Below are 16087 nucleotides of genomic sequence, written 5' to 3'. Positions count from 1 at the left end.
AGGTCAGAGTCTTAAAATAGCTGACCAGTGCTCAGTCCATGTCAGTACGTTACCCCAACTCCACGTGCGCTAACTTCCTACATGGGACTTCATTGAACATCTGCAAATTTAAACACACCGCATCTACTTATTTAATCTACTAGTTTATAGCCTCAAAGAACTCAAATGGATTGGTCAAACATGATTTCCCTGCAATAAGTGATGGAATGCTCAACAATGATGTGTGAGATATGCTGACCAATGAAAACCGACAGATGCAGAGAGAATGGTAAAGAGCCTTTTAATTCACATCTCTTTGTAAGTCTGCTGGGATTGGGACAACTAGGTCGTATGAGGTACCTTTAACAATTCCATTTCTGTCAGTAATTGCAGCAGTACACGTTGTGCACCAGATGACTTCATTGCATGTGCCAATCTTCTTTAGAACCCAAGTTAAAAGGATTCCCCAGCATGTGTAAATCATCTTTTTAAAAACAATTTGCACATGCCAGTGATTGTACGTAAAAAACATGTGCAAATGGGCCACAATTCTAAGCAAAAAAAAGCATAAAAATAGGAGGAATGTAATTCCGATGAGGAGAAATGAAATCTAACCCAGTTGGATCGGAATTAAAAATTGCTAAGCAGAAGTATAATTAGAATATTAAAAGGCTTCTAAGAAAAGATAGCTCTGGAACAGAGTTGACATATTCCCATGAAGGAGAAATGAAAGCATCCAAACCTCAGGCATCTGTGATGGCTAGAGATAGAGATTAAAATGAGACAGAAAAAGGCTTATGACAAATATAAAGTTGATAATACAGTGGACAACCAAACAATATTGAGAGAGATGATAAGGGTAATCAGTTTAATGCACAAGTGGACTAACAAAGGGTGTTTGACAATGCCTCATACAATTCCCCTTAAAGCAAAATTAAAGTCTATAGGATTAAAGAGACACTGGCAGCATGAATATGAAATTGATAAAAGGAAGGAGCAGAGAAAATGAAAAATAATTGTTTCTCATGTGGGAGAGAAATAGACAGTGATGCTCAGAGTTTAGCGGTAGGACTACAGTTCATTTGAAATACATATATGATTTGCACAGAGAATGTTTCTGAAGTTTGTACATGATACAAAATTCAGAAATGTAGAATAAAAATGAGACAAATAGTAATCAATTTCAACAGGTGATAGAAACCGGTGAGACGGGAAGGTATATGGCTGATGGATTAATGAGATGACTCTTTGAGGCTGCAGAGACCAAATGGCCTTTTTCTGTTCTGTATCGTTCTATGATCTTTAATATTTGGCAGCTTTACTCTATTCATTGACAGGATATAGCCATCCATGGCAAGGGGAGCATTTATTGTCCATCACTAAAGACTTGCCAGACACTTCAGTTAAGAATCATCCACGTTGCTGTTAGTCTGGGGTCACAAATACATTGGGAGATTTCCTTCCCTAAAGGACATTAGTGAACCAGTTTTTAGTAACAGTCTCGTAGTTTCATGGTCCCCATTACTGAAACTAGCTTTACTTCTCCCCAGATTAATTTATTTGAATCTAAAAACTACTATGGTGGGTTTGAACATGTCCCTGGATCAAAGGCTGGTCCTAGTCCAGTTATCAAGTAGCATGCTACTGCACTCTATACTGCATGTGATTCTACTTTCCTTTGCTCTGACAAAATGAAGAATTTCACTAGAGATATCAGAGACAGTTCTGTATTGTGCCCTCAGAGCGCTCAGGTACAGAGTTGGCACATTTCCATGAAGGCCACGCAATGCACCGATATTCATGGGCTCCAAGAAAATCAGCCCATTTGACTCAGCTGAATTTTGCTTCATTACTTCTGTGGTGCAAGCATGGCACAGAGAAACCTAATTGTGTGCCAGAATCCTACCCTTCTGCAATTCAGCAAATTATTGTTGCCACACAAACTATAGTAATTATATTTAACCCAGGAGAATATGAATAAAATACTTTAAATTTCTTACCAGTACTGTTGTATCACTCATATTGCCAATTTAACCCATTTGTAGTGATTGTGTCAGCTGCATTTTTATTGATACACTGTACTGGCCTAGAGCAGCTTATTTTCACCTCTGATAAAATAGGTCATTCCTGATTAAAGTGGGTTTTAATCTACCCAAGCCATAATATCCTTTGCAGTGCCAACAACATGATGTTACTAAGCTAATAGCGTTACAAATAACAAACAAGTGGGACATGCATAAATGAGCAGCTGCATAAAAGAAGTTGGAACAAGGAAACTGAGACCCAACATCAACATACGGTTCCATATCAAATTTATTTACCATGTTTATAGTTAAAGTGCTCTTTTACTGCTAAAATAACATGTATAATTAGTGCTGGTGAGAAAAACTAGAACCTCATTATGTATAAATATTTCTAACTATTAGCAGTGGCAGACAAAGCAGTAAAAAGCAGCAAGATCAGAATTGATAGTTAATGGTGTGGAAAATCTAGAACAGAGGTTTTAAAAGATGATTTTTTTTCCTGGTAGCTTTTCATGATCTCTAGCAGGATAATGTGTGGATAACTAAAGAGATAAAAGAAGACATTTTCCCATTTTCACTGCTCCACTGCCTGGAATGCCAACCAATTACCCTTGGGATCAAAGGATTCTACCTCACAGTCTAGTAAAGATGCAGAAGAGTGAGGCGGAACCAGACAGGCCTTTACACAATTTCTCCAAGGCTTCTGGTCTTGCAACTGGAGAACTATAGAGCTTTGCCAACTCCAGTTCCAGGAATTTCATGCCCAGTTTGAGCGACACAATGGGCTCTTCTGAATCTTAGGTGGATCTGTGATGGGTGGCTAGATTGCACCATGCACCTGGTTTGTCACTGATTGCCTGGAGTAATATTAAGCAATTGAGCCTCGAGTCAAAATGCTTGGCAATCTGATTCAGCATACATTGGTAGGTGGCCATTTGGTGGCAGTTGAAAGTTTACTGCTTTGACTGACTGGGAGGGCCAGTCAGATCAGAGGTGAGATTTTGACAGAGTGGATGTCTGAGGATACACAAAGTCTAAAAGAGATGAGTATATGACCAAGGGTTTATTCGTCATTAAGATAAAAAAAATGTTATCGGGCTTCTCATTTATGAATCATTTTTGTTTGTGATCTGGAAGATGATAACAATGACACCTACATAGTGTTCAGTAGATACAAAAGCAGTGATACATTGCAAACTCATCAAGTCCATACTGAATCTGTGCAAGGACAATTTAGCTCATCCCTCTTCTTCATCCTCTCCCCTTAGGCATCCATTTTTTCTTCCACTCAAGTACTTATTCAGTTCTCTTTCCAATGCCACAATCAATTCTGCCTCCAGTACCCATTCCAGTAACCTGGCTACTCTCCAGTGGTCATCCCAGACCCTAACAGTCATTGGTGAAACATTTCTCCTCATGTCACTTTTGGTTCTTTGGACAATCTCCTTTATTCTAGGCCCTCAGTTTATTGGCCCTTCCACCAAGTTTCTCCCTATCTATTCTCCTTTTGATTTTTAATAGGTATTAGGCCCCTCTTTTAAACTTCTAATCCAAGGAGAACAACCCTAAGCTTCTCCTATTTATGAACACAACTAAAAATCCTTATCTCTCAAGTTATTCAAGTAAATCTCTTCTGTACCCTTTCAAAAATCTTTCCTAAAATGTGAAGGACACAACTGGACACAATTCTCCATTTGTGGCTGAATCTTTTTTTTAAGTTCATCATGACATTCTTGCATTTGTACTCTATGCCTCCGTTTATAAAACTCAGGATCCTGTATCCTTCTTAACCATGTTCTCAACCTGCCCTGAAGTACAAAAGTGAATTCTTGCAATTGAATGAATGAAGGCAAATTCTAGTAATTATTTGTTATGGCATGTTTCTTGAATATCAAGAAAACCCCAGCAACTTCTTGAAATAGTGTGATCCTTGGAGCTTGCTAATGCAACATCTTGAGTGAACTGAAAATGTTTCACTTAATTAGAGATGTGTGTCATAGAATTATGCCTGTTAGGCTCTTTTGAACTATTTCAAATGGAGTTTCCACCAGACAGGTCTTTAGAAAAAGATCATAAGATAAAGATCAAACAGTTCATTAAAATAAGTCCTGTGACAGCAGCATTGTTAATTCTGTTATTCTTTATTACATTTATGTGCAGACGAAGAACAAGCATTTGTGGAAAGTCACAGATGGCCCTCAAGTTCTTACTTGCAGGAATTGACCGAATACAGACACCATGTTCACTCGGGGAGATCTCGTTGTATTCTCATGTAATAGTTTGTTGAACTGTCCTTGGATACCTATTGAGGCTGAAAGATCGGACAGTTAGAAAACCTTGTACTATCGTAGTAAAACAAGACTGAAGCCAACTGATGTCACAAGAAACTGCTGAGTATGAAGATTCACCTTTTTCCACCACATTTTTTTCTCTCTGTAGGCATGAAGCTCTTGTGACAAGCCCAATCATATCCTGGACTACATACCAACATTAAGACAACTCTAACCTTATTTCATGATGAATTTATTGGTCCTGTCCATCAAATGTGAAGAACAGTATTTTACATACCTTCTTATTCAACTTGCTGGTAGGATTTAGATTTTGCCACATAGGTTTTAGAAATAAACAGTGATGCATATCAAAAACATATCCAGTTTTAACTACTGAAGAGAAGTAGTTAATCCACATGTCATTACACCACATACTGACTATGAATTAGGCCAGACAACAGGAACTGGTTGCCTCATGAGTGTTGCAGGTGTTGCCTTTGCAATATTGCTAGAATCACATTATAATGATATTGTATTGAGGTATAACATTCCTTAGAATGGAAATAATCAAATCTGCATTGGGCTTGATTGCGCTCAAGGTGCCTGGCACCCACATTTGACTCTATGCTCTACCCTGAGCTTCACTTACTGTGTTTGGGTCTGTGGTTGCAGTTGAGCTTGGGTCTGGATATTATGGCCTTTCCAATAACATAGAGTAGCCTGTAAGTAGTGACTAGGCCTCAGGTGGCAGATTGTCAGTCCCCACCCTTAGAATGGCCTGATAATTTGTTAACAGCTCAGATAAATTGAGACATTTAAAAACAAATTTAAACTAATGGATTTACTTGAAAATAGCTAGAACTACTGGAAACTAATTAAAAATAAAATAAACAATTCATTTACCTGTACCTATCTTTTAAGTCCATGTTGTCAACCCCAATCAGGTGAATGGATTATGCTTCTAACATTGAAACATCTGTCCATTGTGCTTCACTGGGGCAGAAGGAGGGCAAATGTGCACACATCTGACCTGCTGCTCTGATTTTGGTGTTGCAAAGTTCGGGACTGGAAGTCAGAGGTAAACTGACCAGCAACGAGGATGTCACTCATATTCTCCATGGAACCATTTTCACCCAGTGTTTTACAGAATTTTCCCTAGGCTGGAGGGATCTCTTCCCTTCCAGTATCAGTTACCAACTACAGAATGTCCTCAAATCCATTCGAAGTTCTATTGAGTCAGGTAGTATTACAATGGTGATTTAGTGTTTAGACTTAAAGTTCAGTCACAGCTCAAGTGTACAGTTCTGGTCACCACTCTACTGCACAAATGTAATAGCTGGAGACCACACAGAAGAGATTTATGGATGTTGCTAGGGGGCTAGAGAATTATAGCTATGGAGGAGAGGATGCAAGGGGTCTGGGTTGTTTTCTTTGGAACACAGAAATCTGAGGGGAGTTTTAACTGGCATACTGAATGATGAGACTCAGAAAAGGTAAACAGAAAGGTCCTATTTCTCTTATTAGGGAGGTCAGTAACTAAGGGACATATATTTAAAGTTAATTGGCACAAGGATTAGAAAGGAATTGAGAGATGGAAATCGGGAACTCACGGTCTAAGAGGCTGGTGAAGGTGAAACACGTATCACATATAAAATTACCTGGATGAGTCCCTGAAGAGCCATAGCCTGCAGGGCTATGGACCAAGAACTGAGCAGTGGAATTAATCTAAAGCTCAGTTTTGGCTAGCCTGGCCACAATGAGCACATGGCCCTCTTCTCTGTAATTTTGTGCATTACTCCATCCTTGGGAGAATGAAACCATTGTTGCAGTAAAGAAAGCAAAATTCTGCTGTCATTGGAATCAATAACATCAGCCAATTAAATAGTAACATTGGAAATGCACAGACACGTTCTAGATCAGGGATTCAAAGGAAGAAATAAGCACGTTAATGTTTTATATACTCTATAGAAGACCTCAAAAGGGATTACACACAAAACATTAGTCTACAACAGAGGGACCAGATTTTGAGCATTAATTGGTCTTTTTCTTTGATCTGATGTATATTTATAGCATTTTCGTCTTTTAATTAACATTTCTGGAATAGGAAGTCACTACATTGCAGAATAAGGAAAATTATTTTCTATTCTGAGGGGATCTACAACAAGGGGTTGCTATCAGAAGTGAGGAAAAGGTTTAGAATAAATTTTACAATGTGCAGTGGCTATTAGAGCATAGATTGCTTTGCTTTAGGAAGTGTTTGAACGAGGACAGAATTAAACTTTTTAAGAAAATCTGGAAACAGGTCAGTGGCAAGAAAGCAGAGATGTGTAATGAGAATTACACTAGCAAAGACTAACCTGGGCAATGGGTTAGAAATTAATCTTTAGTTGCTAATGTGAAAGAGAGTATTGATTGCCCATTGAATGCCTCTGATTCCTTTGGTTAAAAGAATTTAGTACGGGGAAGAGTACAACAGGCAATCAGTACAAACACCCAGTTAACACTAGTTGCCAAAGTTGTATTTCTACCCAACTACATCCAAGAGGCCCACTTCTCTCCTACGTGTTTCAATGGTTCTGTAATTGGAATACAATTGAAATATTACCCACCACCACCCACTCCCTCCCCAAACTATAAACACGCAGATTTTAAATGGCTAATTATGTTTTATTCACCATATTGCAACTTGCAGTGAATAATCATAACACTTGTGGTATGGCAATATAATAGCAAATTGCACATTTGTTTGTTAAGGTGAACTTTTCAGTACTGTATTCGGAAAAGAGGAGAATTTTTTTTTCCGGTGAAGTCATTGGGAACATCTCTTTGGTGAGGGTTTTCTTAGTCTTTTTTTATAAATGGCATCAGTCATGAATAACACATGACTAAGACTACCAAGAGAGTGAATTGCTACCTCACCTGGAAGGACTGTTTAGATCCCAGGATGGCAAGAAGGATAAGAAGGGCATTTCTGCTGCTGAGTATTGCCAGCATTTTCTGTTTTTATTTTAGATTTCCAGCATCTGCATATCTTCTTAAGAATTTTCAGTGTGGCATTTCTAGTGGTTGCATGGGGAAATGCCAAAAGAAGGGGTTGGTGGAGAACGAAAAGCAGACCAGAAAGTTGGGAAGGGGACATTCCCTTCAGAATGCTGAGAGGGGACTCTGCCACCAGGTACATTTTGCCAATATAAGTTTAAGGAACAGCACTTCCCCCTCTATTATAGGGACATTTCAGCATTCCACATTCAATATTGAATTCCACAGGGAACTTGCTCTTCCTGCTTGTGTCAGGACTATCCAGTTCTGCCACAGAACAAAGGTCTGTAATATTGACTCAGTATCTCTGTCCATCAGCATTGCCTGCAGCACGTTTCACATTCCTTTGCCTACGTTTCTTTCTTTGTTATTTCTAAATGCCCACATTAACCTACCCACCAGATTACTTCAACAACATCTTATCCCCATGACGACCATGCTCTCATTCTAGAGATATTCCTTTTGTTTTATCCATCCCTCCCCTACCCTTTCACCAACTTATAACTAACTTGTTTTCTCTTTTTTCCTTCTGATGATGGGTCTTTGATTGAAATGTTAACTCCCTCTTTCCACAAGGTTTCGCCTGACCTGCAGAATATTTGCAGTATTTTCTGGTTTTATTTCTGACTTTGCAATTCCAGTTTTTTGATTTTCTTTTCCTGCACCATCCCTAGCCTAACACAAGTCAGGGAGAAAATTTCCCATCGTGCAGTGATACTCCAGGCAGAGTCCAACCTTCGAGTGCAGTTTTAATTATTGCAGAAAATTAACTTGGGACTTGCATTTGCATTGGACTTCCAAACTTCCCGACCGCTATGGAGATAAATACTGGCAGGTCCTCATGGAACTACCACTTTTGGAAATGGATATTTCAAGCCATTGGAATTTCATTGTCACTCACCTTACCTAGGATGATATGGCACCAATGGCAATCAGCTTCTCTTTCAGCACTCCAGTGTCATGCAGCTGCTTTACATCTGAACCACCTCCCACACACTCAGTCCCAATGAATACTCGAGGCACCTATAACAGAATCAGAACTATTACTTTCAATCAGAAAGGTCAATACACAATTTACACCATAAATACTGCCTTAATTCTATTTGGCTATATTATTGAGCAACGATCAAACAATATTATTCAGATTGGTACAATGCTGCTGAAATGGTAATAACTGGAATAAGAGACCCAGGTTCAGATAATGACCAACCATCAGTGATTAAGGGGGAAGGTAGGACTTCAGTGAGCCCCTTAGCCATAAATTCAAGAGATTAAATGGATATTTCCCTCAAATGGGAATATAGCTCATGTCATTCCCGTTTTAAAAGGAGACAGGATAGAGCCAGGGAACTACAGACTCAATCATCGCACACTTCAGGGGATTCCACAGAACATCCACATTCAGCAGTGACAGAGACAGAGAGAAGGGACGACTCAGAATACTCAGCACAACTATTTGTAAAGCATCTAATTTACTGCAAAGCTAATTTAAGTTTTGTTTTAAAGGAGCCACAAGATCAAGAACGAAGGGAATCCAATAAGGGGTCTAACTGGACCTTCAGAAAGCCTTTGTTGTTTTATAAGATAAAATCTTACTAAGTAACATTGGTATCAGTGGGAATTTGATATAAAACAGAAAATGATGGAAGTACTCTGCAGGTCAGGTGGCAACTGCAGAAAGAGAAGTTAATGTGTTGGGTCAGTGAGCTTTCATCATTATGTCATACAGAGAGCTTGGAATAGGTTCCATTATCACTGCTAAAAAAAACTACTGGTTAACACATGTGAACAGCCTGGAATGTGGACCCTCATACAGCACTAGACCTCACATGGCTCATTGGGAAGAATTTTCGTTTTTGACTGGGGAAGATGCAAACACATCATATTGAAAGTAAATAGATTACTTGTTTTGACTGTCATTAGCCCTGGGATTTTTGCTTGTTCTGGAAAATTACATGGCTTTAGAAGTGGTGGGGGGGGGGGTGAAGGGGGGCTGGAAGTGCGAGTTCTTGGAGCTATTGCCATTGTCTGCAGCAGGGTTGGACGCACCAGTCGGTGGGTTCCCGCCTGCTGTACTCTTATATGAAAACTGGTCTGCATTTGTACTGCAATGAAGACTCACTGCTCCCGGCTGACTGACACCTGGTAGCATTCATTGACCTGAAACGTTAACTCAGCAGGTGAGGCAGCATCCGTGGAGAGAGAAACAATGCTGCCTGACCTGCTGAGTATCTCCAGCAATTTCTATTTTTATTTCAGATTTCCAGCATCAGCAGGTTTTCTTTTTTGCTTTTTAACTGACTTTCATTATGTGAATCCCAGTGCAATTTGCTAAAGCAACCACTCGGGATGTCCAGCAAAAATAATGGCCCAGATTTACCAACAGCTTTTCCTGCACTTCTAATTAGGATATATCACAGCAAGCACAAGCATTAAATCAGATGAAACGGGCTATTGTTCTGTCACTTGACAAATGGTTTGTGATATCTTAATTTAAAGCTATCCTGATGATGCTTGATTTTGAATGTCATGGATTAAACATTTGACATTGATATACAATCACTGAGTTGTCTTTTTTTAGGCATTGTTTATTCTTGAGACACATCACGGTAAACCAACTTGTGAAATAGTAGTTTAGCAATAAAAAAGTTAAATGACACATGGAGAAAAATACATTTTTTTGTAAGGCAGCAATGTTTAACAGACCAGGGCCCAGGAATCTATCTGTGCAACTCCCCAGAAAACAATATTGCAGATGAAAAATGCTTACCAGTGTTAAATTTACTCGGAATTGTGTGCAAAAATCAGTTAAGCCAATAAGATATGGACCTTTCATGCAGGAATTAGTAATGCTGTTTATCTGAGATTCAGCTTGTCCATATGATGTCAACAGCTGTATAATGCCCCAGGTTAACTTCTGGTGATATTTTTAACCACATTTGTTTTAATCATGACTGATGCTGTTCACTCACAGAACCAACTCAAATAATGCTGACAACTCTAAATGAACATCTGTTACAAGCTCAGATTCACCTCTTCTTCAGTAACAGGCAGAGTACTGCACAAGTCTCTGCCAAACAAACCTCAAGTATACTGATCCGAAGTGGGATGCCAGTCACCAGGCGGTTTCAACAGATCCACCCTCAAAATTGCAGCCAGAAATGCCTGTGAGCAATGAAATAGTTCCACAAATTTGTAAAAAAGTAAGACAAAGGCATCTGAGGGGGAAGGAATCCCTTACAGAAGGAAGTTGCCAGGGGATATCAGTAAGAGCTTGAGAGGTCTCTATGAGTGCCTGTACTTTAGCAGCCCTGCACTGTTACTAAATTACATATAACGAAAATCTAAGGTCTCCAGCTTCTCTGGGAGAGTTTTATTTGGGATCAGCAATGCAGCAGTGACAAAGTGTCATATATGGCGTATCCCAACAGAGCCAGCCATCGAAGATCCAGAGCTGTAAAGGAAGGTGCTAATAATGTGGGAAATTTGATCCCTATTAAACAGAAGTGCTATGCAAGGGAAACGGTGCCTACACTTTTAAAAAAAAGCATTTGGAAATAGTGTTAGGGAGATCGCCAATGCCATTTCAGTGCCAGAAAAATGGCACAGATGAATTTCCAGGCCCTGGTGAGTAAACAATACCTAATCAGGAATGCAGAAATCTAAATTGCAAGGTCTACATTAGATACAGCTGAAGCCGACAATTTACACCACAACCATCTCCCATGCCGATGGTCCGCATTTTCCCAAGAAACTCCAGCATTTCCCAATATAATTGTCAAAATGTTCAGGACTCTTGCATGATCGTGGAAATCCCAAACTTCCAGCGCAATTCCTGACCTGCGATTTGCTAATTGTACACTGATCCGGATCTCCTCATGAACCTGAGATAGGTAGGATCTGGCAGAAGATCGACGACTATTTATTGTTACTGAATGGAGGCGAGGGAGAAGAGCAGGTTTCAAGTAAATTAACATTTGTTGAATTATTTGAATGTATTTAAGTTTCTAATTTTTATCTTTTTGTATTAACTGTTGTTAATAATACACTTTTAGCAGCATTGACTGTGACTATCAGGTGCATTTGTCATCATTTAAACTGATTGGCCAGCTGTTTCAGTTGGAAGGATCCAGCTGGTGCTGGTTTTGGAGACCAAGTTGCTACTGGAAGATCTGATTCAGTTGCAAGAAGGATTTGAACTTCCTAATGCAGTAATGAGCACCTCCATAGGATAAACAGTGAAAAGTGGATGCCAAATAGCAGGACAGGTATTTGCCTGGAAATCCAGCCTCAATATCACAAAATCTGCCATAATTTTCAGAGGAAGACACGACAGATTGATGCGACTATACAGGATGTTTTAATGCTGCAAACCAGGGATGAGTTACTAGAGGATTAGTCTATGGTATGAAATGTACTCCACTGACCCCTGAGAACCTCATGCCTTGATCGCTCAAGTTGGAGGATATGTTATTGAGAACCTCGAGACCTTATATCGGAAGCACACAGAAGTCCTGCATAAGCAGGAGACCATCTCACAAACTACCCACCTGACTCCTGTCCCACCTGCAGAAGAGTCTGTGTTTCCCAGTGGCCTCAATAATCACCTCAGAATACAAAAAATGCAGGTAAGTTATCCTTGATTCTGAGCAGCTGGTAGGACTTGCATTCTACTTTCAAATTGCCGTTCAGTTGATGCAGTATTTTGAATTCATGCCATTCTTATCAACATTGGATATTTAGAGGATGGGGGGTGGGGGAATTATAAAAAGTGTACCAATATTTTCTGTCCCAATTCTTCAGTGGGGTGCTATTGCACAAGCATTCTCTCTGATCCAGCCTACATTAGTCATGATCCACAGAATGTTTGTAATCTATCACCTAACAAACATGCCAGGCTTTTTCTTCGAACATCCTCCCAGCTGGATTGCTGCAGAGCATACACATTGGCAGCTCCCGCTGATTTTCTATTCCCTGGTCCAGCCTCTGCTGATTTAACAAGAACTAAGTCGGCATTTGTTGTGGTCTCAACCATATTAAATCAGTGAGCTCTTCAGCATTGCTGCGTGGGTTTCCTCCGGGTGCTCCGGTTTCCTCCCACATTCCAAAGGCGTACAGGTTAGGAAGTTGCGGGCATGCTACGTTGGCACCGGAAACGTGGTGACACTTGTGGGCTGCCCCCAGAACACTCCGTGCAAAAGATGCATTTCACTGTGTGTTTCGATGTACACATGACTAATAAAGATATCTTAATTGTTACCACAGTTCAAGCGACCCCACTCCCAAAATCAAAGTTTGAATGCATCTTCCAAAATGACACAATTAATATCCGACCTTAACAGGGATTAGACTCCACAAGCAAAATATTTTCTTTTACCCTCATACAACTAAGTATTTCTTACTGGCTACCTTACTGAGATAAGGATATTTAGTGGAAGTAGATAAATTTTTGAAAGGTCAGTTAATTGAGTGCTCTGGAGAGCTGACACAGAAGAGGAGTTAGAGCCTGGGCACCAGCCATGACTCTATTGAATAGCAAGGCAGACTTGAGAGGCCAACTCCTGGTTTCCTCCCACATTCCAAAGATGTACGGGTTAGGAAGTTGTGGGCGTGCTATGTTAGCGCCAGAAGCGTGGCGACACTTGTGGGCTGCCCCCAGAACACTCTACGCAAAAGATGCATTTCACTGTGTGTTTCGATGTAAATGTGACGAATAAAGATATCTCATGTTTTTTGGTGCATTGACAGAGATACTGCCTTGTGGATGAAATAATAGGCCACAACATTATCTGAATGAGCTGCAACATTATCTGAATGGTGTGCTGTACCATTCACACACTTGTAGCTGATAAGATACTCTATCAAGTGAATTTCGCTACAATTTACTTTTGTGGAAACTGCATAGTGACAACTTCTTATACCCAAAGATGAATGGTTTCATAGAGTCATACAGCATGGAAACAGGCCCTTTGGCCCAACTTGTCCACTGTGTTGCCCAGCGAGCTGGTCCCATCTGCCCACATTTGGCCCATAGCCCTCTAAACCTCTCCTATTCACGTACTTATCTAGACGGCTTTAAAGTGTTGCTAATGTGCCTGCCTCAACCGCTATTTCTGGCAGCTCATTCCAAATACACACCACCCTTTGTGTGAAGAAGCTGCCCTGATGTCCCTTCTAAATCTCTCGGCTCTGATCTTAAACCTATGCCCTCTTGTTTTTAGCACCCCCTCCCTGGGAAAAAGTATGTGCTTTCACCCTGTCTATACCCCTCATGATCTTATGTACCTCAACTGGTCACCCCTCAATCTCCTACTTTCCAGGGAATGAAGTCCTAATCTACACAACCTCTCTTTGTAACTCAGACCCCCAAGTCTAGTTAACATCCTGGTAAATCTTTTCTGCACTCTTTCTAGCTTAATAACATCTTTCCCCTAATATGGTTACCAAAACTGCACACACACTCCTATACTCAGTGTCCTAACTGATGAAAGCCAGTGTACCAAATGTCTTCTTCACCACCCTATCTACCTGTGATGCCATTTTCAGTGAGCTGTGCACTTGCACTCCTGTCACTCTGTTCCATAAGGGCCCGACCATTCCCTGTACAAGTCCAACCCCGGTTTGATCTCCCAAAATGCAAGATCACATATTTTTCTGGATTGAAAGCCATTTGCCAATCTTCAGCCCACATATCCAGCTGATCAAGATCCCCCTGTGATTTTTCATAACCTTCTACGTTGTCTACAACACCACCTATTTTAGTGTATCCGCAAACTTGCCTTGTACGTTTCAAGCGCTCCTGTTCAGAATGGAAGTTGTTTTAGACTTTAAATAGTGTTAGCTTTGTTCGTATTTTTCCTTTCGGAGCCACGCCAGCATATACTGTCAACTACAAAGTTACCCTGAGCCTGAGCAAACTATTTGTTTAAAGCAACTCTGACAAAAAGATCAAGCTCTGTATTGGGTTGCAACCGGCTTCCATGATCACCATGAGCTGCACAGCTTCTTAATTTGGATTGGCCAGTGGCGTCACTTCCAGCCCTGACTCACACGCTGCAAGGAAAGAGCCCACTTCGAAATGTCTGGTTGAGAGGGAAGCGAGAGGGGGGGAAGGGGAGAGAGAGGGGGGGGAGAGAGAGGGGGGGAAGGGGAGAGGGAGGGGAGAGAGAGGGGGGAGGGAGAGAGGGGGGAGAGAGAGGGGGGGAAGGGGAGAGGGAGGGGAGAGAGAGGGGGGAGGGAGAGAGGGGGAGAGAGGGGGGAGAGAGAGGGGGGGAGGGAGAGAGGGGGGAAGGGGAGAGAGAGGGGGGAGGGGGAGAGAGAGGGGGGAGGGGAGAGAGAGGGGGGAGGGGAGAGAGAGGGGGGGAGGGAGAGAGAGGGGGGGAGGGAGAGAGAGGGGGGGAGGGAGAGACGGGCAGAGAGAGTGGGGGGAGAGAGGGAGAGAGAGGGGGGAGGGAGAGAGGCGCAGAGAGAGGGGGGAGAGAGAGGGGGGGAAGGGGAGAGAGAGGGGGGAGGGAGAGAGGGGGGAGAGAGAGGAGAGGGAGAGTGAAAGAGGAGGAGAGGGGGGAGACAATCAGAGTTGGAGGATGTGTGCATTTCTCTCTCCGCGTTTCTGGTTTCCGCGCTGCAAAGGTTCGCCGGCAGGGCCAGCTTCGCTGTAGAGCGCTCAGTGTGCCCGGGGAACCCGCCCAATGCCAGCCGAGGGGCAGGCAAGGCAAGAGGGGAACCGCCGCTGCCACTTCCAGCGCCGAAGGTACGGTGAAAGGCCACTCGGCCCCGCCGCCTTCCTTCTGATCACTCCTCCCTGCAGCGGGCGGTGAATCGCGATAGGAAATCAGATGGCGGATAAGATCATCCGCCCACGATCGAGATCTGTGTATCTCAACTCTTCCCCCCCCCCCCCGTGAATCCTCTCTAAAATACGCGTTGAAGATGCAAATAGTCTCTAAAAGACGTTGAATAGCGCGGAGATTACACTGGGCGGGCGAAGGGTGGGCGCCGGCGACTCCAACCCACTGACAATGACTGTTGCCGGGACTCCCGTCTCCCAGCAGACAGACATTCGCCATGCGCCGCTTTAAGTCAGCGCACTGCATTGTAAGGATCCTGAAGGCCCGAAATACAGTTTACAGCTTCAATTAACCATATCAGAAACACATTAAGACGAGAAACATAATCCCAAGTTTCACATCAGAAGAGAGACATTTCAGAAATAAACTCACCGTCCTGGCTCCCGTTATATTTTCCAAGTAGTTTTGGATCTCTCTCATCTCGGGATGGTCTGTAATGTCGTAGATCTGCAGCCTGTCTTGCTTGAAATCAAAATTTTCCAGCACATTCTTGGCCAGTACACAGTAAGGACAAGACCCTCTGACGAAAAGAACCACTTTGTCCGGCTGGATTTTTTTGTCCACGTACTCCTGAGCCATGTTCTCTTCTGCTGTCACTTCAGTGACTCAGCACCGGGCACAAGCGCCTTCCCTCCCTCCTCCAGCCTTTGAGGACTGGGAGGAGTGGCGTTCATTGAAATCATTTGACGCGGGCTTTCTACCATAGCGGAGGGAGCGGCAAATTTATTTTAATACGATGCTGTCTCCGGCGTTGCTCGGATTATTGTGCTGGCAATCATGATGTTTGTGTCTGTTTCCATGCAATCAGGGTCTGTAACACCCCTTGTAAATGAAATAAAATCTAATTTAAATAATCCCATGAATAATTAGGGGGTTAAAATTATGCAGTGTAACAAATTACCAATAAAAATGCACATTGAAAATAAAA

At 41.9% G+C, this 16087-nt stretch overlaps 2 protein-coding genes across 5 annotated transcripts in view; one reads left to right on the top strand and one right to left on the bottom strand.

Annotated features, from left to right (window-relative positions):
• Window positions 1-4300, top strand: part of rhobtb3 (Rho related BTB domain containing 3) — a 72871-nt gene extending 68571 nt beyond the window's left edge. For all 3 annotated transcript variants that reach the window (XM_052020141.1, XM_052020145.1, XM_052020140.1), the window contains one exon: window positions 4164-4300. In XM_052020141.1, coding sequence (XP_051876101.1) covers window positions 4164-4279 — 116 coding nt within the window. In that variant the 3' untranslated portion in view covers window positions 4280-4300. The remainder of the gene's footprint in view (window positions 1-4163) is intronic.
• Window positions 4126-15808, bottom strand: glrx (glutaredoxin (thioltransferase)). Of its 2 annotated transcripts, none has more exons than XM_052020146.1 (3): window positions 15532-15808; window positions 8214-8335; window positions 4126-4314 (listed from the first exon to the last, which is right to left on the bottom strand). In XM_052020146.1, the coding sequence occupies exons 1-2, from the start codon at window positions 15736-15738 to the stop codon at window positions 8219-8221; spliced, it is 324 nt and encodes a 107-aa protein (XP_051876106.1). In that variant the 5' UTR covers window positions 15739-15808; the 3' UTR covers window positions 4126-4314; window positions 8214-8218. The 2 variants fall into 2 exon arrangements, with proteins under 2 accessions (XP_051876106.1, XP_051876107.1); XM_052020147.1 differs by having other exon boundaries at window positions 8219-8335.
• Window positions 15809-16087: the final 279 nt, after the last annotated feature.

The sequence above is a fragment of the Pristis pectinata genome, chromosome 7 (assembly GCF_009764475.1).
Source record: "Pristis pectinata isolate sPriPec2 chromosome 7, sPriPec2.1.pri, whole genome shotgun sequence".
Taxonomy (NCBI): Eukaryota; Metazoa; Chordata; class Chondrichthyes; order Rhinopristiformes; family Pristidae; genus Pristis; species Pristis pectinata.
This window is presented reverse-complemented; position numbering and strand designations above follow the sequence as displayed.

What these genes read in the sequence shown, in the direction of transcription:
- glrx (XM_052020146.1), bottom strand. Translation starts at nt 15,738, where the DNA reads ATGGCTCAGGAGTACGTGGACAAAAAAATCCAGCCGGACAAAGTGGTT. An exon ending in ATATAACGGGAGCCAGGACG is followed by an intron (nt 8,336 to 15,531) that starts GTGAGTTTATTT and finishes ATTCTGTTATAG; the next exon opens with GTGCCTCGAGTATTCATTGG.